Source organism: Triplophysa dalaica, chromosome 14, assembly GCF_015846415.1.
Source record: "Triplophysa dalaica isolate WHDGS20190420 chromosome 14, ASM1584641v1, whole genome shotgun sequence".
Taxonomy (NCBI): domain Eukaryota; kingdom Metazoa; phylum Chordata; class Actinopteri; order Cypriniformes; family Nemacheilidae; genus Triplophysa; species Triplophysa dalaica.
The window spans coordinates 21,259,158-21,286,443 of NC_079555.1; the positions used below are offsets into that span (position 1 = coordinate 21,259,158).

At 39.2% G+C, this 27,286-nt stretch overlaps 1 protein-coding gene across 1 annotated transcript in view; it reads left to right on the forward strand.

The window, feature by feature from the left end:
* The window catches only part of pdpr (pyruvate dehydrogenase phosphatase regulatory subunit), a 39,965-nt gene extending 12,972 nt beyond the window's left edge, over nucleotides 1-26,993 (forward strand). The window contains exons 7-18 of the mRNA XM_056765609.1: nucleotides 3,363-3,480; nucleotides 8,245-8,394; nucleotides 10,432-10,624; nucleotides 12,969-13,093; nucleotides 13,517-13,672; nucleotides 13,960-14,093; nucleotides 15,372-15,520; nucleotides 19,088-19,200; nucleotides 22,267-22,361; nucleotides 22,451-22,540; nucleotides 22,704-22,886; nucleotides 25,414-26,993. Coding sequence (XP_056621587.1) covers nucleotides 3,363-3,480; nucleotides 8,245-8,394; nucleotides 10,432-10,624; nucleotides 12,969-13,093; nucleotides 13,517-13,672; nucleotides 13,960-14,093; nucleotides 15,372-15,520; nucleotides 19,088-19,200; nucleotides 22,267-22,361; nucleotides 22,451-22,540; nucleotides 22,704-22,886; nucleotides 25,414-25,818 — 1,911 coding nt within the window. The 3' untranslated portion in view covers nucleotides 25,819-26,993. The remainder of the gene's footprint in view (nucleotides 1-3,362; nucleotides 3,481-8,244; nucleotides 8,395-10,431; nucleotides 10,625-12,968; nucleotides 13,094-13,516; nucleotides 13,673-13,959; nucleotides 14,094-15,371; nucleotides 15,521-19,087; nucleotides 19,201-22,266; nucleotides 22,362-22,450; nucleotides 22,541-22,703; nucleotides 22,887-25,413) is intronic.
* The last annotated feature ends 293 nt before the right edge of the window (nucleotides 26,994-27,286 follow it).

Sequence of the window (27,286 nt, forward strand, 5' to 3'; positions counted from 1 at the left end):
GGCCGCACTGTGCACTTCCGTTTCCCCAGAGCCACCGCTTCGGGCAGCCACTGGCGGACGCCCTTCGTCCGCGCTGCCCGAACTCTCCGGCACCGCGAGGCCACTCGGCGGCGAGGACTCTCCGACAGCATGTCTCTCCTTCCTCCCGGGTTTCGGCACCAATGTAATAAATCTCAATAAAAGGGAAGGAAGGAGTCGGGAACCGGAAGACATTTAAACAAACATTTAATAAAGTAATAATAGCCGGCGGCCCCTCACGGACGACCGCCGGCGCAATAACATTAACATAAACATAAATACAAATACAAACACAAGTTCGGGCCCGGTCCTCTCTCTTCGACGGTCCGGTCGCTCGTTCCTTTTATGCTCCCATCTCCTACGTGATTCGAGCCCGGTGTGCGCACAGCTGGCGCTAATTCACAATTACTCACCGGACTCGAACCACGGTCTCGCCCCGCCTACTCTACTACATGTGTCATTCAAATAGCTTCATGAAATTAACTTTTTTTTTTTTTACAAACTCAATACACAGTATGGTTCAGTAAAGCACTGTTATATATCCATTTTTTCTCATTCCCGAAACTCAAACCATTATTTGATGACTTAAGATAGTACTTATGAATAGCACCATTTTATGTTTGTATTTGGCAAGCTACAGAAATTATTTAAAGTAATTTACCCACACGATCTTAACCAATATTGTTTTGCATCTGTATGACATATCGCTTTATTGCTCCCTGAACTCTTCTTCAGTCAATTTGAATAAAAATGGTAAATGCTGCAAAATGACTTAATGTTAATATATCATATGCACATAAAAAGCTATGAATGCGTATAAATAGCAAGCCAAATACAAACATAAACTCGTACTCTAGATAGGCAGCACAAGGAGATCGTGTAGAATATTTATATAATTAAATTAATATTATAAATGTATGAGTAGTCCAATGATTCCAGGCCACCTGGAATTGTCCCCGTGCTCCATGTCCTTTCCAGGGCTGATAGAGGTGAGCTAAACTGCCAGTACAAACGTCAATACATTTCTTCTTGATGATACATAAAATGACATAAGAAGCTATATATGAGAACAACTAAATTCACTTAATCGAGCAGATGAGTGGACTCTGTGGCAAACACATAAAGAGTATCTGCATTTCTTGCTTTGATCTACGTCAGAACCGACTTGCACCACCTGCTGGTGAAGCGGTCATGTAGCAGGAAGAGATCATGCATTTGTAGAATCGGCGCTCTATTGCTTTTCCTTGGATTCCCGGATGTTGAAACGTTGAATTTCAAGCCGAATTTGAACCCCTGAATCTGTGGAAGCGAATTTTTAAATCGAAATAATATGGACTGAAAATGATCTCTCAAATATTAAAGGTTGTATTTAAAACCAAGTTGAATTTCTTAATTAAATTTAAAAGGTGAATTTTGATTATTTAATTTCTAGACAATGAAACGGAGTGTGAAATGTTTCAATTTGAAATATTCACAGCTTAAATATACAACCATATTGAATTGCAGACTCTAAACATGCAAGCACTGGTAATGCAACAGTATTATTTTTGATTAGTGGTAATTCAACATGCTTTTTTCTTCAAAAACTAAAGTCATTAAAATACTTCCATATAAGTTTGTCACTATCTACAGTTGAAAGAAAAAGTATGTGAACCCTTTGGGCTTACTTGGATTTCTTCATAAATTGGTCATAAAATGTGTTCTGATCTTCATCTAAGTCACAACAATAGAGAAACACAGGCTGCTTAAACTAATACCGCAAATACATTATACGTTTTCATGTTTTTATTGAACACAACATGTAAACATTCATAGTGCAGGGTGGAAAAAGTATGTGAAACCCTAGGCTCATGACTTCTCCAAGAGCTAATTGGAGCCAGGAGTCAGCCAACCTGGGGTCCAATCAATGTGATGAGATTGGATGTGTTGATTAAAGCTGGCCTGTCCAATAAAAAACACACACCAGTTTTGAGTTTGCTGTTCTGAAGAAGCGTTGTCTGATGTGAACCATGCCTCGCACAAAAGAGCTCTCAGAAGACCTGCGATCAAGAATTGTTGACTTACATAAAGCTGGAAAGGGCTACAAAAGTATATCTAAAAGCCTTGATGTCCATGTGTCCACAGTAAGACAGATTGTCTACAAATGGAGAAAGTTCAGCACTGTTGCTACACTCCCTAGGCGTGGTCGTCCTGTAAAGATGACTGCAAGAGCACAGCGCAGAATGCTCAATGAGGTGAAGAAGAATCCTAGAGTGTCAGCTAAACACTTACTGAAATCTCTGGCACATGCTAACATTTTTGTTGACAAATCTACAATAAGGAAAACATTAAACAAGAATGGACTTCATGGGAGGACACCACGGAGGAAGCCACTGCTGTCCAAAAAAAACATTGCAGCACGTTTGAAGTTTGCAAAAGAGCACCTGGATGTTCCACAGCACTACTGGCAAAACATTCTGTGGACAGATGAAACCAAAATTGAGTTGTTTGGAAAGAACACACAACGCTATGTGTGGAGAACAAAAGGCACATCACACCAACATCAAAACCTCATCCCAACTGTGAAATATGGTGGAGGGGGCATCATGGTTTGGGGCTGCTTTGCTGCCTCAGGCCCTGGACGGATTACTGTCATCGATGGAAAAATGAATTCCAAACTTTATCAAGACATTTTGCAGGAAAACTTAAGACCATCTGTCCAGCAACTGAAGCTTAACAGATGATGGACGATGCAACAGGACAACGACCCAAAGCATAGAAGTAAATCAACAACAGAATGACTTCAACAGAAGAAAATACGCCTTCTGGAGTGGCCCAGTCAGAGTCCTGACCTCAACCCGATTGAGATGCTGTGGCATTGGATTGGATTGGATTGGATTCAATTTATTGTCATTACACATATAACAAGTACAGTGTAACGAAATGGATTAAAGACCTCAAGAGAGCGATTCACATCAGACATCCCAAGAATATTGCTGAACTGAAAAGAGGAATGGTCCAAAATTTCTCCTGACTGTTGTGCAGGTCTGATCTGCAACTATAGGAAACGTTTGGTTGAGGTTCACATACTTTTTCCACCCTGCACTATGAATGTTTACATGTTGTGTTCAATAAAAACATGGAAACGTTTAATGTTTGTGCGGTATTAGTTTAAGCAGACTGTGTTTCTCTATTGTTGTGACTTAGATGAAGATCAGAACACATTTCATGACCAATTTATGAAGAAATCCAAGTAAGCCCAAAGGGTTCACATACTTTTTCTTTCAACTGTAGATGACATAGGCTACCATCTAACACAGAGCAAAGAGGCTAACTGAATTGTCATTTCCTGGTGTATTTTTCAGTGGGCGTATGAACTGGGTCAGAGCAGTGAGGTGAAAGTGTCGGTACCGTTACACGGCTGTGAACATTTCTATCTGCTTACGAAACCTCTGTCTGAGCCTCTGCATCCAGAAAGTCCAGGTGATATACACCACACCGCATTCTTCAAGCTACATCACATCATCGATTAAATAGCCATTAGCACAGGCCTTTTGAATTGACTCATACAGTTAAGATGATTTTTTGCTGTTGATTCATAAAAAAATACGGCCAACACAAAATGCATCCTTGCGGCTTCTGATAATACTGTGCAAGACATTGCATTTTAATGAAGAAACAAGGACTCTCAATTTAAAATCATCATCTTCTGTTCTATCAACGAGACAATGGCCCTTGTAGTATAGAAGTATTACATGACAGGATGTACTTCATAGTATTACAAAACAAACAAACGTCAGAAAAACGTCCTACAATGCAAAATCTTGCATTTATAAATGAAATCTCCAAGGAATATTTACATCTTCATTTAGTTTATTATATGAAAAATTTGCCTTCTAAGAGATTTCAGAATTTTGTCCACATGAAAAATAATGTAGGATGGGATACTGTTGGACTTGGATCTACACGTCCAGTTTTCATCGGTAACTGTAGAAAATCAGGGTTCTTTGAGAATACTCAATAAGTCAACATACTATGATAGTTGACTATAAACGTGAGACACCATATAGGGCATTATTTTAAGTATTGTCTTGAATTAAAAACGTATACTTACCGGCCACTTCATTAGGTACACCTAACAAGGACTTTTTTGGTCCCCTTATTGCCATCGGAACTGCCTTACGTTTTTTTGGCATAGGTTATTAACAAGGTTTTCAAAAACATTCCTCAGAGAGGTACATATTGACATGATAGCTTCACGCAGTTGCTGCAGACTTGTTGGGTGCACATCCATGATGCTATCTCCTGGTCGACCACATGCAAAAGATGCTCTATTGGATTGAGATCTGGTGACTGTGGAGGCCATTTTTTAGGACAGTGTACTCATTGTCATGTTCAAAAAACCAGTTTGAGATGGTTTGAGCTCTTTGACACGGTGCATTATCCTGCTGTAGCCATCTGAAGGTGGGTACTCTATGGTCATAGAGGGATAGACATGGTCAGCAACAATACTCTGGTAGGCTCATTGGTTAGAGCATTGCGCTAACAATGCCAAGGTCATGGGTTCAATACCAGGGATTGCACATAATTAGAAATTATAGTATAGCATAATGCCATGTAATTTGCTTTGGATAAAAGAGTCTGCCAAGTGTATAAATGTAAATGTAAGGTAGGCTGTAGCACTTAAACGATGCTCAAATGGTACTAAGGGACACGAAGTGTGCCAAACAATATCCCCCTCACCACTACACCACCACCGCCAGCCTGAACCATTCATACAAGCCAGGAAGAAGGCATGCTTTCAGTTTTTTCATGCCAAATGCTGATCCAAACATCCAAACGTTGCAGCTGAAATTGAGACTCATTAGACCAGGCAACATTTTTCCAATCTTCGATTGTCCAATTTTGGCGAGCATGTGGGAATTGTAGCCTCCATTTTCTGATCTTAAAGCGGGCGTAAATCAGGGTTTATGCCAATCTCATATTAATCTTGAGTACCTATAGAGTAGTATTGCATACTTCGTATCTTCGAAGAGTATTCAGTTTTATCACATTTATAAAAGATAGATACAGCTTTACGATTGTGTCCAAAAACATACGGCGCGTGCGAGGGGAGGGGTAGGCTGAACCAAAGCACGTTCACACCCATTGTCAACAAAACACAGACATCAGTTTCACTCATCGTATGTCCAGCATCTTTTAGCGCTGGGACGGCTCCATATATCCGTTTCAAACGATCTCCAAATCCAGCGTATTATCCACAGTTTATATAACATTCATCACCCAAATGCAGTGAACCATCAAACACCTGATCGCGTACATACAGTTGAAAGAAAAAGTATGTGAACCCTTTGGGCTTACTTGGATTTCTTCATAAATTGGTCTAAAAATGTGTTCTGATCTTCATCTAAGTCACAACAACAGAGAAACACAGTCTGCTTAAACTAATACCGCACAAACATTATACGTTTTCATGTTTTTATTGAACACAACATGTAAACATTCATAGTGCAGGGTGGAAAAAGTATGTGAAACCCTAGCCTAATGACTTCTCCAAGAGCTAATTGGATCCAGGAGTCAGCCAACCTGGGGTCCAATCAATGTGATGAGATTGGATGTGTTGATTAAAGCTGGCCTGTCCAATAAAAAACACACACCAGTTTTGAGTTTGCTGTTCTGAAGAAGCGTTGTCTGGTGTGAACCATGCCTCGCACAAAAGAGCTCTCGGAAGACCTATGATCAAGAATTGTTGACTTACATAAAGCTGGAAAGGGCTACAAAAGTATATCTAAAAGCCTTGATGTCCATGTGTCCACGGTAAGACAGATTGTCTACAAATGGAGAAAGTTCAGCACTGTTGCTACACTCCCTAGGCGTGGTCGTCCTGTAAAGATGACTGCAAGAGCACAGCGCAGAATGCTCAATGAGGTGAAGAAGAATCCTAGAGTGTCAGCTAAACACTTACAGAAATCTCTGGCACATGCTAACATTTTTGTTGACAAATCTACAATAAGGAAAACATTAAACAAGAATGGACTTCATGGGAGGACACCACGGAGGAAGCCACTGCTGTCCAAAAAAAACATTGCAGCACGTTTGAAGTTTGCAAAAGAGCACCTGGATGTTCCACAGCACTACTGGCAAAACATTCTGTGGACAGATGAAACCAAAATTCAGTTGTTTGGAAAGAACACACAACGCCATGTGTGGAGAACAAAAGGCACAGCACACCAACATCAAAACCTCATCCCAACTGTGAAATATGGTGGAGGGGGCATCATGGTTTGGGACTGCCTCAGGCCCTGGACGGATTACTGTCATCGATGGAAAAATGAATTCCAAAGTTTATCAAGACATTTTGTAGGAAAACTTAAGACCATCTGTCCGCCAACTGAAGCTCAACAGACGATGGACGATGCAACAGGACAACGACCTAAAGCATAGATGTAAATCAACAACAGAATGACTTCAACAGAAGAAAATACGCCTTCTGGAGTGGCCCAGTCAGAGTCCTGACCTCAACCCGATTGAGATGCTGTGGCATGACCTCAAGAGAGCGATTCACACCAGACATCCCAAGAATATTGCTGAACTGAAACACTTTTGTAAAGAGGAATGGTCCAAAATTTCTCCTGACCGTTGTGCAGGTCTGATCTGCAACTATAGGAATCGTTTGGTTGAGGTTATTGCTGCCAAAGGAGGGTCAACCAGTTATTAAACCCAAAGGTTCACATACTTTTTCTTTCAACTGTATGCTCTCTCTTTCTCTCTATTCTACACACAAGTGAAAGTGACGTCTGTGCATGCTCCTTCTCCCCTTTCTCCTGTGGCCGTTCCGCGTGCTTTTCTTCCGGGAGAATTGTCCAATACGGGACTTAGAAAAGTTATTACAAAACAGTTTTATATTATCGAAAAAAACTTTCCGAAACCTGTAGGATTGCTGGGGGAGTGTATCCAGCACAGAAATACTTTGTAATTCGCTTTTTGTAAACTCGTTTTTTGACAAAGTGACCATGTTAAGCACGAGAAGACGTTTAACATTGTAAAGAAGTCAGAATGCATGAAACACCGTTGCACGGCGGCTTTAAACAGTGACTATTGCAATGTCCTTAAAATGACATTTCATGCTGTGTTTGAATGTAAGCAGTCTGCCAAGTTGTAAAGCCCAAAGTGAACGAATCATAAAGTTATTGGCTTGGGGTAAAAAGGAGTCAACTCAGAATCACGCGTATGAGTCGTGTGTCATTCTTATTTCAGTTCAATCGGATTTGTGTCACTCGGTGTAATACCCGCCAACATTCCATTTGTGACGCTGTACACGGTAGACCAATCACACTAGACTAGCCCATCTGACCAATCAGTTCAGAGTAAGTGAGCTGACAGAAAGGAGGGGATTAGAGCGGTAAATCGCCGAACAAATCGTTAGAGAGTGAGTCAAGAAGTAAGGTAATTATAACTGCTTATCATTAGAAAATAAAGTGTTTTTACACCTTGAATGGATGTAAACTTGTTGTTGGAGACTACATAAACCAAAGTAGGACCTTAAAAATCACACACTTTTTAATCTTTATAACCAACAGAAGAGGTCTTGTGCTGCTGTAGCCTAACTGCTTCAAGGTTCAACATGTTGTGCGTTCAGATGGTATCCAGAATATACTCTGCATTCTCGCTTTCAGACAATTCTCTGTAATCCCTAAAGATGGTTGTGCACAAAAATCCCAGTAGATCAGCAGTTTTTTTAAATACTCAGACCAGCCCGCATCTTTCTCATTCTCATGTGGTGCGATGGTGGTCTAGTGGGTTAAACCACTGAACTGGTAAATCAAAGGTTGCTGGTTCGATCCCAGCATCCACCACCAGTGTGTCCTTGAGCAAGACACTTTACTCCATGTTGCTCCAGGGGGATTGTCTCTGTAATAAGTGCACTGTAAGTCGCTTTGGATAAAAGCGTCTGCCAAATGACTAAATGTAAATGTAAATGTCATTCTGATGCTCGGTTTAAATTTCAGCAAGTCGTCTTCACCACATCTAGATGGCTAAATTTATTGAGTTGTTGCCATGTGAATTACTTTTGTGTTAGCAATAGAGCAGGTGTACCTAATAAAGTGGCTGGTGAACGTATATAAATAGTTTATATTAAATATTATGGCAAAGAGTTGTTGGTTCTTATCCCAGGGAACACACTGATAGCTATAACCTAAACGTACTGTACATTGATTGGCAAAACACCTCCGTCTTTTTGTTTAGTGGTGATAGACATGGACGGGCGGATATACACTCGGGCCTGGCAGGGGGGAATCCTGTCAGGAGGATTTGAGAAGAACCCCAAACCCATCTTCACTGAGGGACGCAACCAGCTGGAGATCCAGAACATGCAAGAAGATTGGGATCACTTTGGTAAGTTGTTCTCAGTGGTGCGTTTGAGATAAAGGATCCAGTTGGATCTAAAACTTAAAAACTTGATTTTTTTGCTGTTATGTAATTTAAAACCCTTGATTTTAAAATGCAGACGTATATGTTTAATGTCTGTGTGACTATGTATGTGAATGTTTTATGTGTTTGGGATTGACAACTGCATTTACCTACAGGCTGTTCATACAGCATCTTACAGTTACAGCTAACATAGTCATGGATGTAAATTTCATCCATTTTCGCAATGGTTTTAGTGTTGTACATTACCAGAAGGTGGGATTATATCCGCAGTATAGCTGGTACCACACAAAACACTAACCCCTTACAGCACAGCTGTTATTATAGAATGTGTTTGTCACTCCTGTAAGTAAACAACACTTCATTTAAGACTCAAATGGAGGCTGTGTGAACCTGTGTGTGGCCGTTGACAGAATCAATGTTTTCCATCACAAACTTGGAGCGCATGATAGTGGGAGTGGTTGGATTGTACGACATTGAAATAGTTTCGTGATGGACAAGCTGTAGGGCTGTGTTGTGTAATTTGTGTGTACTTGTGCAGTATGTCCTCTGCTGTTTATAGTCAAGCACAGCTGCACATATTTTCAGCTCTGCTTGTCTCTATTTACCTCTCAAACTCTCTACGGTTGATTTGATTCCAGTGGTACGGTGAATGGTGTGTGTGATGCCGGGAGTGTTTTTCTTAGGGTTAACTCATAATGTTATAAGTCCATGTTTCACCTGCTCTCTGAAATGAACAGACAACTTGACTGCCGCTTGTGCTTTAAAGTCTTGGTTCACAACTGTAGTGCAGTATTGTATTAGAGAGTTTGTTTTTTGTTGCATATTGTTTTCAAACCTATTTCTAATGTAGATAGTAAACATTAGGACTGCACAATATTGAAACGATGGAGATATGGGAATATGCATATTGCGATAGTTTGCAATAACTAAATGAATTAGCTAAGGGCGTTGTTAGGTACAATGCGAAGCGTAGTGCCTAAAACCCCATTAGCTGCTATAAAATGCACTCATAACCAAATTATTGCTTTTATCAAAGGGTTACTCAATATGCGTAGCAAGGCAAACACAAACGCGACAACAGTGGCACATTGATACTTTGGCCATGCAATGCAGTCAGCAGTTACAAATCGGGTATTTTAGAACGCAGCTAAACCAATCATAATCAATGACCAGAACTGATAGTTGTATAAATTCATTTTACAGACTTGAAACATGATCGCATTGCATTACTTAGCAACTTAAAGTATAACCCATTTTTCATCAATATGGCATAGCCCCAGTCAGCATTTGTGCAATCATCGATTATCAGAGATGGTAAGTAACAAAATAGTTAAGTAGATTTTTCTGGTATCATTAACTTTTGACAATTTTTTTGTTGATCCATACCATAATATGTTACCTACCTACTTTCTACTAAATGTATTTCTTTAAACATTCTAAGCATTTCACAAGTATTTCATACAAACTTAACGATTAATGTATTGTCAACATCGTAAACATGTAGAAGAGCAATGTTAGTCCTGTAATATTCTGTTTGTTAAATCGCTAAACGTGTTTTGCTGGTGTAAAAAATGTTTACTTAAGGCTTTGCTTTGTGTATTTCCCCGACGTTGAAATTGGGTACAAAATAAATATCAGGAAACGCATTTCGTGCAACATTTCAGTGTTGGGCGTCAATGCATACCCTCTATATGTGATTCAGGTAATGTCATTCATACTTATCAGACAAGACAGTAACAGAACCGTTTTCAGCGTTTATTAGGGATAAGATTAGTAATCTATGCATTTAATGGTTACGAAGTAAATCGATTTTTTCTTTTTCGTTTTGAAAAGATCTCCCAAGTCTCCACAACCTTGTATAATGATGTGTCCATGTCTATTCTGTTCCCAAATTTTAAAGGGACAGTTCAGTTAAAATTGAAAGCAATGAAATTCTGATATAAAATGTTTTGACAATCACAGTACCAGACAGTCATTACCTGGCTCTTGTGGTTTATACAGAGCCCATGTTGAGCGCTTTGTTGCGCAGGATGCCAAGTCTGGAGGCCTGTGAGATCCAGCAGCTGGTTAACTGCCCAGAGTCCTTCACTCCAGACATGCGCTGCCTGATGGGAGAGACGCCGGGAATATATGGATACTTTGTGCTGGCAGGCATGAATTCATCAGGCCTGTCGTTCGCAGGCGGAGCTGGAAAGTAAGGACGCTGCAGAACTGTATGTTTCTCATCTCGTGTTGAAGGGATATTTTGACGACGAAGCAAAATTGCACCATGTTTTACTCCACCTCAAGGCATCCTAGGTGACCTTCTTCTTTCAGACGAACACAGTCATAGTTATATTAAAGCGGGCGTAACACACAGGGTTTATTTCAATCTCATATTAATCTTGATTACCTATAGAGTAGTACTGCATACTTCGTATCTTCAAAGAGTATTTAGTTTGATCACATTTATAATTGATGGATACAGCCTTACCATTGTTTCCAAAAACATACAGGGCATGCGGTGGGGGGGGTTTAGGCTGAACCAAAGCACGTGCGCACCCATTGTCAACAAAACACAGACAACAGTTTCACTCACCACATGAGGTTTATGTCCGGCATCTTTTAGTGCTGGGACGGCTCCATATATCAATTTCAAACCATCTCCAAATCCAGCGTTATATCCACAGTTGATATAACATTCACTGAACACCTGAACTTCGCGAACGTATGCTCTCTCTCTCCTGCTTACAAGTGAAAGAGACAAAGTCTTTCAAGATCTTTATTATTACTATGTTCCCAAATTTGAAATATCAGTCAAGTCATCTCACCTATGAGCTATGAAAGGTGTTTTGGAGCTTAAAGTGATAACTCAAACAATCCTCACATATATTCTGCATAACTACACTGTTTATTAGCATTTGAAATGGCCATCTAGAGGCTTATCATTCAAATATCACATTCACTCACAAGACTGTTTAATGGTACAGCAGATGGCACAAGCCTTTCTGAGATGTTCGGCTGTCTTCATGCTTGTTCACAGATTTACTGGCCCTGGACCAGAGTAAGACCTTCTATAAGCCCGACTGGTTTGATATAGTGGGTGCAGAGGTGAAGTGCTCTAAAGAAGCTGTGTGTGTCTGTGCATTCTCCTTCTTCTACTCTCCATGCTGCTGCGTGGGGGTGTTGCATGCTTTTCTGGGAGAATTGTCCAAAAGGGACTAAGAAAAGTTGTCACAAAACAGTTTTATATGTTCGAGAAAAATAAATCTGAAACCTGTAGGATCGCTGGGGATTGTATCCAGCACAGAAATACTACGTAACACGCCTAACTCGTTTTTTGACAAGTTGACCATGTTAAGCATGAGAAGACAACACGTTTAACACTGTAAAGAAGTCAGAATGCATGACACATCGTTGCGAGGCTGCTTACACATGTATATTCCATTTCTTCTGGCTCTACCAATCTTTAGAATGGGAGTGAATGGCAAATGAGATTTTGAAGCTCCAAAAAGTGCATTGAGGGATCAGAAAACTGCTCGAAAAAAAACCATGGTTTTAATAAGGGCCCTCTGAAGCGAATCCATGTGTTTGTTTAAGGCAAATGTCCATATTTGCATAATTTTTCAAATAAAATGCTGCGGCAGAAGATTCAGGCAAATAATTAATTACTGTAATTTAATTTATTTTCCCTTAAAAGAGAAAAGTAAAGTAAGGGATTACTCTTATTTGTTCTGTAATTTAATTACAGTGACTTCTGATGTAATTAAACTAAACACTGTGTAATATATTCAATAGTGGAAAGACATCAAAATTACAATTCTTACATTAAAATGTATGCTTTAAAGTATCCTTCTCAAATTTGTTTACTTTGGTCAGTTTACACTATAAGAGTCATTTATGTAGTTATTTATTTGAATGAATTAAATAATCCATTTCATGTCTATGGTTGAATAAATTGATCAAGATTGATGTAGGATATAGGAAGTTATTAGTAAATAAATTATTTTTGGATAGAGTAGTTTGTACAGTAATCTAACTACACTATTGAATATGTGATTCGTAAATAGTAATTCATTACTTTTTCAGAGTAACATACTTAACACTGGCCATTAGTTCCTGTTTTGTTTTGCTGTCTCCTCTCCACTGCTGTGTTCGTCACTGGAACTTACAACACGTCTGCGTCATTTGCCAGAACGCCAACCCTCTTGTGTACGCACAACCTATAATGAAAGTTAGACATTATTGTTAATAAAGTTTCAAAGTTTCAGTCGCTTCAGAGGGCCAAATTAACACCATAGAGCCGTGTTGAGTAGTTTTCTGATCGATGGATGCAGTTTTATGAGCTTCAAAATCTCATTTGCCATTCACTCCCATTCTAAAGCACAGAAGAGCCAGGATAGATGGAATATAAATGGCGTTATAACTCTGACTGTGTTTGTCGAAAAGAAGAAGAACGTCATATCTGTCCAACATTCCTTCGGTGTACATGGTGTTATTTTGCCTCGTTGCCGAAATATCCCCTTAAAGAAGTTCATAAAAGCCTCTGTTTTCCATAGATATTTGGCAGAGTGGATAACTTACGGCTATCCCAGTGCCAGTGTCTGGCCTTTAGACATCAAACGCTTTGGCAATCTGCAGAGCAGCCGTACCTTCCTGCGCCATCGAGTGATGGAGGTTATGCGTGAGTATTAAACATTCCTCTGAGTTCAGAGATTTAATAAAAAAATAATTTTCTATGTTCATTTTCATCATTTGTTTCTCAATGAGATAGTTCACTCGAAAATTCTGTGATCTTTTAATTCCCACTCTTGTTGTTCAAAACTTGTATATGACACCTGTATATGAAGGAATTGTCCATACAATGAAGGTTAACAGGGTTCGGTGTAGTTTGGTTCGCAACGTTCTTCAACTTTCATGATCTGTAGAGGAAAGTCACACAGGTTTGGAATGACTTGGGGGTGATTGGGATGATTTTGTCCCATTTTTGGGTGAACTATACCTTTCACACAACAGCTGTATGCATATCAACCCATATTTGTTTTTTGACCACTGAAAATGGGGACGATTTGACAATCCTACCACTCACTGTGTGTTACTGCTTTAGCGCTCCTGTATGAATTGAAAGTTCCCCGCTGGGACTTCCAGACGGGTCGGCAGTTACGAACAAGTCCACTGTACGACCGCTTAGACACTCAGGGAGCGCGATGGATGGAGAAACACGGCTTTGAGCGAGCCAAGTTCTTTGTTCCCCCTGGGAAGGGTAAGAGACAAAGTCTGTCAAGATCTTTATTATTACTATGTTCCCAAATTTGAAATATCAGTCAAGTCATCTCACCTATGAGCTATGATAGGTGTTTTGGAGCTTAAGGTGATAACTCAAACAATCCTCACATATATTCTGCATAACTACACTGTTTATTAGCATTTGAAATGGCCATCTAGAGGCTTATCATTCAAATATCACATTCACTCACAAGACTGTTTAATGGTACAGCAGATGGCACAAGCCTTTCTGAGATGTTCCGCTGTCTTCATGCTTGTTCACAGATTTACTGGCCCTGGACCAGAGTAAGACCTTCTATAAGCCCGACTGGTTTGATATAGTGGGTGCAGAGGTGAAGTGCTGTAAAGAAGCTGTGTGTGTTATTGACATGTCCTCCTTCACCAAGTTTGAACTGACAGTGAGTCACCTTCAGTCTTGATGCTCTTTTTTGTATGATGTTTTATATCAGAATATGTTATAAATAACGTCTTTTTTATGGCTCTCCATCAGAAACATTTTGATTGTCATTGGTTCCATTTTAAAGGAGCGAGCTGGTTTGTTCAAGACATGTTTTCAGAGATTACTGTATACTAACACAGCCCTGAAACAAATATTGAACAAAGAAAAGAAAAGCCGGAGTGAACCTCACTCCGTGTGTATGGGGAGAGCAAAGGCAGCTAAACCGCACTTGTGTGCCGCAAACATAACAATAGGTGCTTTATTTCGCTTTCATATACATTTTGAAGCAACGCCTTTTCATTACACCGTGCAGTTCATATAGCTTTCATATGATTTAAAGCCGGGCATTTTTTCTTATGCAGTTTTTTTCCCAGAGGGTGGGGTTCATGCAGACCAATCACAACGCTTGCGGTCCGCGATAAGTAGACATCACTCATTGTTACATTTTTGAAAGGTATACGTCAGGTTATGCACAGCCTGTGGCGTAGATCCTAGGTATTACACTAAATTGTTTTTTATCCTCATTGCTTTGGTTGTCTTTGGAATGATACTCCAAATACACACTTAATTTTGTGCGCTGCTAGGTACAAACAAGTCAACCTAGCTCAACTACTATGTTCATTGGAATAAACTTAACTGGAATAAACACTGTGACAGATTGTTTAAAGTCGGCATGATATTCAAAATGATCATTATAATTGTTTTACACAGTGGTGAAGTATTTATTATAAAAGTTGTATCATTAAAAGCATCATTATTTAAAAAATAAATAATTTGCACTTCCTCCCCCTCTGGAAATGACCTCTCCTCACTTCTGGTCATTTCACCTTTTAACGATCCAATCAGTCGTCGGTGAAGTCAAGTTCCGCCCTTCATTTTTTTCTCATTTCAGAAGTCGTCAAATATTTCACGATACGGAACAAAAGACAATCGCTACATCCGTTTCATGCCGACTTTAAACGCAGTATTGCATTATGGATAGTATTAGTATATACCTTCTGCAATGTCTTGTATATTTCTGTTATTCTTCTTATTTTTCATGATATTTTAGATATTTTGCACTGTAATTGTTATTATTTGTCTTGACATTGTGTGTACTGGAAGCTCCACCCAAGAACATTCCTTGTGCGTGCAAGCACAGTCGGCAGTAGAGCCGTTCTGATTCAGATAGCATATGAATGAACTCAAATATACTTGGAATCAGTGACAGACTCTTAAATGTGTGTATTTGTGTCAGTCTTCAGGAGATGAGGCCCTGCTTCTGCTGCAGCGTCTGTGTGCCAATGATCTGGATGTGCCCGTGGGACACATTGTCCACACTGGCATGCTGAATGAGAGAGGAGGATACGAGAATGACTGCAGCGTGGTACACCTCAGCAAAAACAGGTCTTGTCTTTTGTCAAATACTGGGTTGATTTGATTTTTAAACGTACTGCATTACAGTAACTGTGCCACATTTACAAACTATTAGCTTGAGATCAAAAAGCCACAAAAAAGTAGAGAGATGGCTCTTCGCAAGAGAGCAGATTGCATATACAGAAATAGGATGAGAATTTTTCAATATTATTGTCGAATATTTGTGCTATTTGATAATTATTTTGGGGGCGCTGTGGCTTAGTGGTTAGCACGTTCGCCTCACACCTCCAAGGTTGGGGGTTCGTTTCCCGCTTCCGACTTGTGTGTGTGGAGTTTGCATGTTCTCCCCGTGCCTCGGGGGTTCCCTCCGGGTACTCCGGTTTCCTCCCCTGGTCCAAAGACATGCATGGTAGGTTGATTGGCATCTCTGGAAAAATTGTCCGTAGGGTGTGAGTGCGTGAGTGAATGAGTGAGTGTGTGTGCCCTGCGATGGGTTGGCACTCCATCCAGGGTGTATCCTGCCTTGATGCCCGATGACTCCTGAGATAGGCGCAGGCTCCCCGTGAACCGAGGTAGTTCGGATAAGCGGTAGAAAATGGATGGATGGATGGATAATTATTTTTAAATTCTGTTTAATATTTAAGTTTCTTTATTTAAAAATATATTTATTTTGGGTCTGTCAAGAGATACTTATTATTGATGTAATTAATTACAGGATATGGCGATTAATCTGATTAATCAGGAATTATTTACATTATTATGCAAAGAGACATTACAAAAATTAGCTTTAGAAAGAAGTATTTGATTTTGATTACACAAACTTTTATACCATAATATTTTGAATTAAAATATTGCATTATTAATATTTTATAAAATTACACTCTAAAGAGGAAACAAAAACTGGCAGTAGGTGGCGCTAAAAATGTAATTTGATTAAATCGTTCGATCATTCGTTTGATTTGTATAAACGGCTGATTCATTTAGAAGTCCAGATTCGTTTAAAACCAGATTAAAAAATGAATGGTCACTATGTGTGTTGCTCGGAGACAAACAGTTTTGATTTGTCTTTATCATTTTGTGGCAAAAGCGAGCAAAACGTGACAATATTGTCTAAAATAACACAAATTTAATTTTTGAATGACAGACATTCTGACTGAAATTCTGTAGGCTTCACCATGCACTGTTGTTGTCCTGCATCATATTCTTCTTCAATCAACTCTTTAAAATGACAGATGACCTATACAAAGGTCTGGGACAAGGCGCATGCCTTAAAGGGGTCATCTGACACGGCTAAAAGGAATATTATGGTTTGTTTTTGATGTAGTGTAATGTGTATACACGATATAAGGTTACAAAATGCTGTATTTTCCACAGACCGTACGTGTTTGTATCTAATCTTTGCTCCGCCTCTCTGAAACGTACTGATTTTTTACAAAGATCATCGTTGTGAAAAGCGAGGTGTGCTATGATTGGCCAGTTGACCAGTGCGTAGTGATTGGTCGAATACTAGAGCATTTCACGGAAATGTATTTGCATTTGCAGATCACAAACACACGACAAACCCAACTGTTAATCCGGAGCAAAGTCTTTTACAATGAAAATATACTTACAGGCTGCCAATCTGAAGCACCAGCGAAGTTGTAACGGTTGGAATGGCCCCAGTTTTTAACCAAAGCTTTCATGTATTGCCGGTCTTGATATCTTCCAGGTTGGTGAAGCAATCTTTGGTGAAATGTGCTGCACAAACTTGAACATTCAGATTGTACTTTTTTGGAACAGTGTTTTAAATAAAATGCAACAAAACACACAGTGTCTCCGCGACATGGCTGCGGCGGTGAAGATACAGTGAGGTTTACAAGTACGCCCACCTCACTTCCGTTTAGATTTGGGCGTTCTTAGTTAAATCATGTTACGAAGTGACGTACATTCGCCGGGGTGTGGTTACTGAGGTGTTTCAGGAAGGTCTGGGTGAGCATTCGCTGTTAGATAGAATGCATCTTTTGTTTCAACACTTCAATTTTAGAAATTTTAAGTGTCTAATACATGCATGGGCAACTAATAACACAACGAAGACACAGGAAAACACTTATTCGCGCCATATGACCACTTTAAATGCGTTAATAAATTAAACGTGTTATTTTTATAATTTTTTGATCAATAATCTAATTAACATGTCAAATTGACAGCCTAATTTATTAATATATTTATTCTGTCACAGTGAAGCCCTCCCTCCTTTCCAGTAGCGTTTATCTTGTTGTGGAGGTAAGTGGTGATGAACAGACTAGCTACCTGCGCCTAGAATTCACAGCTAATTAAACAAAAGACAAAACGCAAATATTCTTTTGCTATCATCCATCACTTATGAGCTAATGAGTTAGCTCCAGTTTAGCAAAGGCCATATATCATTGGCATACATGCTCACTTAATGGAGAAACGACAGCTGAATACAGTCAATTTAATTTAATGTCATCAGAATCGCTTCATTGATATGCAAATCTGGCATTATTATTATATTCTGTATATGTTTTTCAAAGTTGAAAACAATAACGACCTTTGTAAAATAAGTCAATAAAAAATACCCGGAGCTCACAAAAACCAACATAACATGAACGTTAGGCATTATTGACATGGATTGATAAAATGACACTATATTACACAGTAACAGGAACTACACCATGTAAGGAATGAAAAAAAATTGTGTGAACATCAGTTTGATTTTTTTCTTTAACTTTAAGACAACCCATTTGGATAAAGGTAACACTTTTACATTTACGGTCAAATTCATTTTCACTTTTCAAGCCGTATAAATTTGCATTAGTTGATGTATTTTTTGAACCAACAAATTTACAAAAAACAAATGCACTTAAAATGGGCTGCACGCGCGTTTGCTGCTAAGTCACTTGTCATTGTTATCACAGTCAGTGTTTCCGCTAGGATCTTGTGAAACCATGTCACTGGATGACGTTACCCGCCAATTAACATATTTCATTTTGAATTGCAACTTCAGACCCGTTTGGATTCTACTCTCTTATCTTATACAGCTTATTGCCCAATAGCCGTTTTCATTTACATATTTTCTGTTTCTGTTGTCGCTTCTGGTTCATAACCAAGACACATCTGATAATATCCCACAGTGGAGAGTTTGGCTCTGTTCTTTCACACAGCGCATACACAGCCTCTGTCTTTGTAACCATGTGCTTATTTACAGACTTACTGTGTTTATACTTATATATCCAAACAGTTGATAACAGTGACACGTTTTGGAAGCGCTGTTTTGTACTCTTTTATTCACAAGTCAGACTAAGGTTCATCCAAAGACGCTAAATTTGTTGTCTTCTGATTAAAAGTCGCTGAAAGGTTCGGAAAAATCACTTAATCCAGTGAAAGAGTTGCTTATTTGGCAACAATGGCCAGACAAATCATTGTAGTCGTAGTGGGGTAACTGTATACAGTATATAAATGTAGTTGTAGTGGGGAGGATTTTGGGTGTATTGCGGACACACTGACAGTCATCTACTTTCTCAGTTTTGACAATTTCATGTTTTTGGATTATAATGACTATAAAATTCCTGGACTCATGTTAAACTCTGCTGACAGTTTCTTCATCATTTCACCAACCGATCAACAAGTTCATTGCTGGTCTTGGATTAAGAAACACATGCCAAATGATCCTCAGCTTCACCTGGAGGACGTCAGCTGGAAGTACACAGGTGAGCTGAAATTCACATTTATCAAGACATGATTCAAAGTACAACTCAAGTACAAACTCAACCCCTCAATGTTTTATAACTCAAACATCCTTCTTTCAAAAGAATGGTTTGCTTCCCAAAAAAAAACTGTCATTTGTTACTCTGCGGCAGAGGTGGAAAAAGTACAAAAATATTATACTCAAATTCAAGTACTACTACTTTGATGAAATTCTACTTGAGTACACGTAAAGTCACCAGTCAAAAAAAGTACTCAAAGTACAAGTTACTTACATTTACATTTAGTCATTTAGCAGACGCTTTTATCCAAAGCGACTTACAAAGAGTTTAGGGAGCAATAAGCGATATGTCATACAGGAGCCATAATACAGTATGTGCCAATCCAAAGTTACTGGTTTCAACAAAAGCTAGACCACTACCTGTTGAGAGAAAGGTTTAGTGGTTTTTTTTCATTTCATTTTTTCATTTTTTTTTCATTTTTTTGAATGTTGTGATAGATGTGGTTGACCGGGCCAGGTTAGGAAGAATGTTCCACCATGAAGGAGTTGATAATGAGAATGAGTGGTAACGTGATTAACTATCCTTATGGGAAGGCAAAAAATGGTTTGCTGAACACAGGTATCTTGATGGGGTGTAGGAGTGTATGAGGCTGTGAATGTAAGCCGGTGCAGATCCACTGATAGTCCTGTATGCAGCATTAGTGACTTGAATCTGATACTGGCTTCAACCGGTAGCCTGTGTAGAGAGATGAAAAGGGGAGTCACATGAGCCCTTTTGGGCTGTTGGAAGACGAGGCATGCTGCTGCGTTCTGAACCAGCTGGAGTGATTTCATAGCCTTTGCAGGAAATCCAGCAAGGAGAGCATTGCAGTAGTCCAACCTTGAGATGACCAGGGCCTGGACAAGGAGATGTGCCGCATGCTCAGTGAGATAGGGTCTAACCTTTCTAATGCTGAATAAGGCGTATCGGCATGACCGTGTTCTCTTTGCAATGTGATCATTGAAGAACAGCTGGTCTTCAAATATGACTCTGAGGTTCCTGGCTGTTTTGGAAGAAGTGATTGTGGTATTGCCAAGATGGATGTTGAGATCGTGTTGCACCGTGGGGTGTGCTGGAAACACAAAAAGATAGTTACTTTTTAAAAGACGGAGGGAGACCTCTACTGTTTTGTGCACCAACATTAGTCATTGTGCCTAATTAATACAGGTACATAAAAAAAATCATCATGAGATAGGTCAATATTTTTTGTCACTCATTTCAGAAAGTGAAACCCATATATTATATAGATTCATTACACATAGAGTGGAATATTTCAAGCATTTATTTCTTTAAATTTTGATGAATATGGTTTACAGATAATAAAAAAACCAAATTCAGTGTCAGAAAAAGAAAATTGAATATTACTTGAGATCAATAAAGAAAATATATTTTAAACAGAAATGTCAGGCTTCTGAAACGTATTTTTTTATTTTTTTGCACTCAATATTTGGTTGGGCCTCCTTTTGCATGAATTACTCCATCAATGTGGCGTGCCATGGATGCAATCATCCTGTGGCACTGCTCAGGTGTAATGGAAGACCAGGTTGCTTTGATAGCGACTTTTGGCACTGTGGACAGGTGCCAAGTCCTGCTGGAAAATGAAAGCAGCATCTTCATAATGCTTGTCAGCAGAAGGAAGCATGAAGTGATGTAAGATGTCTTGGTAGATGGCTGCGTTGACTGTGGACTTCAGATCACACAGTGAACCAAAACCACCAGATGACATGGCAGTCCAGATCATCACTGACTGTGGAAACTTCACACTGGACTTTTAGCAACATGGATTCTGTGCCTCTCCACTCGTCCTCCAGACTCTGGGACCTTGATTTCCAAATAAAATGCAAAATTGACTTTCATCTGAAAAGAGGACTTCGTTCTACCGTGTGATCTGAAGTCCACAGTCAACGCAGCCATCTACCAGGACATTTTAGAGCACTTCATGCTTCCTTCTGCTGACCAGCTTTATGGAGATGCTGATTTCATTTTCCAGCAGGACTTGGCATATAGAGTGAAATATTTCGAGCCTTTATTTATTATGTGTAATGAATCTATATAATATGTGGGTTTCACTTTCTGAAATGAGTGACAAAAAATATTGACCTATTCATGATATATTTTTACCTGTACCTGCATGACAACGGTTTACAAGTGCACTGCAACAAATAAAGATTTTGCCTTGTTTTGCAGTAATATCACAGAATCCTATAGCAGAAATATTAACAAAACAATCTTAAATCAATAAATATTTTCTTCAGAAGCAAAATTAAGCTTTAGAAAAGAAGCCTTATTTTCTTAATAAATAATCAATGGGACAAACTGCTAAGTTTCAGCAGAGAAACCACGTATAAATGGTTCCATGTTTGTGCAGAATGAGAGTAAATGTTTACCGTTGTTACCTGATCATAACAATGGCAACATGTTTGTCGTTGATCACATGAATACAAGAAACATGAATCCCAAGAGTTTAATCCGTTAGATACGCATCTGCTGTTTTCTGCAATTTGAACTAAAACACAGACAGAGACACTGTGTTTCGTTTCTGGTCAGAGCTTCACATTGTGCCCTCGCGGTGTTACCATGTTTACATATTTTTAAAAGCTTTACATTTGTTGTTTAGTCTTTTCTTATGAAGCTGAAGATGTGTTTTTTTTGTGGCCATGAGATAACCGGTAGAGTTAATATCACTGATGCATTTGCTGGACGAAACCATACAATTCGGTGTTGTTCTGACTCCTGCTAATCAGATAGAACCTGATCAGATATATGTCTACATAATGACGAATATTATACACATTTTTCTTTGAGCTACATCAATGACTGAAGTTGATGTTTTAAATGACTCATTTCATGAATATGATCTTAGATTAACTGGTTAACCTGTCAGTAAGCTCACGCTTAAGATTTCCAAATTCCTACCCATATTACCTCTCGGGGAAGAATTCATTTGGTGAGCAAAACTCATCATTATTTGAACAGCTCCTAAATCACTACACAGAAGGGTCAATGACAGAATGACATCATGTTTTTTAGCTCTGAATCTGATCGGTCCCCGTGCCATGGACGTGTTGTCTGAACTGTCTTATGTGTCCATGACTCCAGAACACTTCCCCTCTATGTTTTGTAAGGTGAGTATGTCCATTCAGTCCTCTCTTATCGTATTCAACATTCAACAAATGAGGAAACTGCACAATGTTGATCTTGTCTTTTGTACTAGGAAATGAGTGTGGGTTATGCCAATGGTATCAGAGTCATGAGTATGACACACACCGGAGAGCCAGGATTCATGCTTTACATTCCCATAGAGGTAAGTTACATTGTCTTTGACGTTGGCTATAATTTAATTCTGACCTGCGCTTACCATCATTACAACCACATACGGAACATGACACAATAACTGATTTCCTGTCCTGTGTGATATAACGCCAACATGTATTTACAAAGTTCTGTGATTGATCTCCATTTCCCAGTATGCGCTGCACGTGTACAATGAAGTGATGTCAGTCGGGCAAAAATATGGGATTAGGAATGCCGGCTACTACGCCTTGCGGAGTCTACGAATTGAGAAATTCTTTGCGTTTTGGGGCCAGGATCTGGACTCATTCACCACCCCACTGGAATGTGGAAGAGAATTCCGCGTCAAATTTGACAAGGTCCGTTTTTTATTCTCATACTCTTAACAATTACTGACTGTTTTCCCATATCGGAATCATGTGAACCTACATGAACACTACTACATTTCGTTACACTGTACTTATATATGTGTAATCACAATAAAGTTGAATCTAATCTAATGAGATTCCCCATTTTTCATTTCTCTTGCTGACACATTCTATAGAATCTTGGGATTTTAATGGGCTGTGCGAATTGGAAAAACATATCTAATTGCGATTTTTTTTTTTTTGTCAGAAATTGCCATTTCGATTCGGTGTGCGATTTAACTTTGTAAAGTCAAGTTTCAGCTCAATATTCTCTATAGTGTGCTGTAAACACTCTAAATACAATAAGAACAACATGGCTTTAACAACTGGAGTTGCTTTCACCACCTTCCAGTAGCAGATGTTGTGCCTTTCTATCCAATAGATGGTTAGGTCAGAATAAAGAATAAAATAATGAATTGGATTATTCTTAATTATTAAACTATTACATACAGTTGAAAGAAAAAGTATGTGAACCATTTGGGCTTACTTGGATTTCTTCATAAATTGGTCATAAAATGTGTTCTGATCTTCATCTAAGTCACAACAATAGAGAAACACAGTCTGCTTAAACTAATACCGCACAAACATTATACGTTTTCATATTTTTATTGAACACAACATGTAAACATTCATAGTGCAGGGTGGAAAAAGTATGTGAAACCCTAGGCTAATGACTTCTCCAAGAGCTAATTGGAGCCAGGAGTCAGCCAACCTGAGGTCCAATCAATGTGATGAGATTGGATGTGTTGATTAAAGCTGGCCTGTCCAATAAAAAACACACACCAGTTTTGAGTTTGCTGTTCTGAAGAAGCGTTGTCTGATGTGAACCATGCCTCGCACAAAAGAGCTCTCAGAAGACCTACGATCAAGAATTGTTGACTTACATAAAGCTGGAAAGGGCTACAAAAGTATATCTAAAAGCCTTGATGTCCATGTGTCCACGGTAAGACAGATTGTCTACGAATGGAGAAAGTTCAGCACTGTTGCTACACTCCCTAGGCGTGGTCGTCCTGTAAAGATGACTGCAAGAGCACAGCGCAGAATGCTCAATGAGGTGAAGAAGAATCCTAGAGTGTCAGCTAAACACTTACAGAAATCTCTGGCACATGCTAACATTTTTGTTGACAAATCTACAATAAGGAAAACATTAAACAAGAATGGACTTCATGGGAGGACACCACGGAGGAAGCCACTGCTGTCCAAAAAAAACATTGCAGCACGTTTGAAGTTTGCAAAAGATCACCTGGATGTTCCACAGCACTACTGGCAAAACATTCTGTGGGCAGATGAAACCAAAATTGAGTTGTTTGGAAAGAACACACAACGCTATGTGTGGAGAACAAAAGGCACAGCACACCAACATCAAAACCTCATCCCAACTGTGAAATATGGTGGAGGGGGCATCATGGTTTGGGGCTGCTTTGCTGCCTCAGGCCCTGGACGGATTACTGTCATCGATGGAAAAATGAATTCCAAACTTTATCAAGACATTTTGCAGGAAAACTTAAGAGCATCTGTCCGCCAACTGAAGCTTAACAGAGGATGGACGATGCAACAGGACAACGAACCAAAGCATAGAAGTAAATCAACAACAGAATGACTTCAACAGAAGAAAATACGCCTTCTGGAGTGGCCCAGTCAGAGTCCTGACCTCAACCCGATTGAGATGCTGTGGCATGACCTCAAGAGAGCGATTCACACCAGACATCCCAAGAATATTGCTGAACTGAAACACTTTTGTAAAGAGGAATGGTCCAAAATTTCTCCTGACTGTTGTGCAGGTCTGATCTGCAACTATAGGAAACGTTTGGTTGAGGTTATTGCTGCCAAAGGAGGGTCAACCAGTTATTAAACCCAAAGGTTCACATACTTTTTCCACCCTGCACTATGAATGTTTACATGTTGTGTTCAATAAAAACATGAAAACGTATAATGTTTGTGCGGTATTAGTTTAAGCAGACTGTGTTTCTCTATTGTTGTGACTTGTGAAGATCAGAACACATTTTATGACCAATTTATGAAGAAATCCAAGTAAGCCCAAAGGGTTCACATACTTTTTCTTTCAACTGTATATAGGTTGATTTATTCGTTTTCACATATTTGGGTTTTTTCAAATGAGTACAAAATGCATTGAAATAAGCAAATCAGTTTGATCGAATTTATGTTTGTTTTAAATGTGCATTCCAAGGCCCCCCCACAGTATTCAACAATATTTAAGGCCCCCCCTCTCGAAAAAACCTCTACCCAATAACATATTTCCGAGCTTGATATAAATGTATTTCCATGCTTGTTTTGTCTTATTTTAAATGATTATTCATCTTTACTCCCTCTAGGAAGCCAGAAAACTCTGTCATCGTTTTTTTCAGAAAATAAATATGTGGCGTTACTTTTCAGAAAAATCCTTCAGGATTGATTATGTTTTTGTCTTTTCATTCCCTAGTTGATGTTTATCTCATTCAACTGTCTTTCGCTCTCATAGGACACAGACTTTCTTGGCCGGGACGTCCTGTTGCGGCAGCGCGCAGAGGGAGCCTCACGGCGTTTTATCATGTTGGTCCTCGAAGACCACGACGCAGAGCTGGACATCTGGCCTTGGTGGGGTGAGCCCATTTACCGCAATGGCGACCTGGTCGGTGTGACCACCAGCAGCGCCTACAGCTACACGTTACAGCGCCACGTGTGTCTAGGCTTCGTTAGCCCGACAAACTCGGATGGCACACTAGCCGTGGTCACGCCGGATTTCATTAACCGCGGGGATTACGAAGTGGACATTGCAGGCCAGAGGTTTCCAGCTAAAGCCAAGCTCTATCCATTCAGCTCGCTTTTTGCTCAGCAGAAACGGCGGAAAGATGACATGGAGCTGAGCAACTTTCAGAGCAAGTAAGGTTGATGAGAACCGCAGTAGACCAAAAGCAGTCTGAGTGACAGTAGTGCTCAGTCCCTGAAGCTTGCACTGTCCTCTCCATTGTGTCCCACTCCATGACTTCATACTACTGTGAGAGGTGTCATGTTTCTCTGTTGGATCATTTGACACCTTTTAAAAACGATTGTGGTGCAAATCACCAGTCACCTCATTTTGCCAACTGATGGGGTAAGTGTTTGGGTGGCGCATTGCAATCGTTTACAAATCCATCCCCCGAATAAAAGGTAGGGTCTTTGTTTCAGTTCTCATTTTATGCTTTTTAAGAGCACTTACCTGTGTCATACGTACGGTCTCAAAATAAAAGTTGTTTTTGTGGAGGCCAGATTGAGAATGGACAATCACAGTGTTTTTGAAGCAATCCATTTAAAGTAAACTGGCTGGGTGGGTACATCTTTAACATTTTTGTTGCACAAATTGAATACTAAATGAGAAGCCATTGAGTGACATTCAGATCAGACCGATGGTGTTTATAAAGTGCCTTGCAGTAGTTCATGTTTTGGCAGTTGTGCCGTGAGCACATAAAATTATAATCCGCTATTGTGTCCAGATTTATTACAGGTATTGGATTAAAACATTTTTTTTTCAGTAAAGGTCACTTAGTGGGATGTTGTTCTAAAGTCATGCGGCATGTTGGCTATGTACTGGATTTATTGACTATGTACTGGATTTAAAGTAGAGAATGTTGAGATTTTCACTGTTTAGACAACATCTGCCATACATCATCTCTGCAGTGCTATTAGAAAACTTTATTAAAAAATATTTCAATCATGAAAATATTGTATATTCTGTACATGACATGGGTACATTGTGTATCTATCATTTATGAATTAAAAGCACCTTGATTCTTGTTAGAATTCATACTTCATAAGAACCAGCACTTCAAACACTTACAATCAGATGATTTGGAACTGGTTTGTTTGCACAGTAAAGATCAGCAGTGTGTTTAAATAATGATGCCACAGAAAATCCATATACTGTACCTGTAATGCAAGAAAATGAAGTCAATTCATGAATCTCCATCTTCAAAAACTCTCTCTCTCTGTCTGTGGATTGCTGTTTAAAAATGAAGCCATAAAGTATCCACAGGTTTTGTGTTGTAACAATAATCTGAAAATAAATTAAATTATCTTCAGTTATGAATTTGTCATTGATAATTTGTTTGTCTTGCGCATTCTACCAGATCACATCACCAATGCAACGTACCCTTCGGTATTCCAACTAGAAAACAAAACTAAATAATATAACAAAAAGCAAAGTCCAAACTCCTCCGTTATGGTAGATCCGACGTCGAAAACATTAAGCATGCATATCCCATTAAATACTCAACGTTTTGCTCGTTGGTTCAGAAATTATTGACTTTAAACAAACGAAGACAACGTAACCATTTAAATTACGTAGAAAAACAAAAAAGCAGTGTTGCTGTGATCAG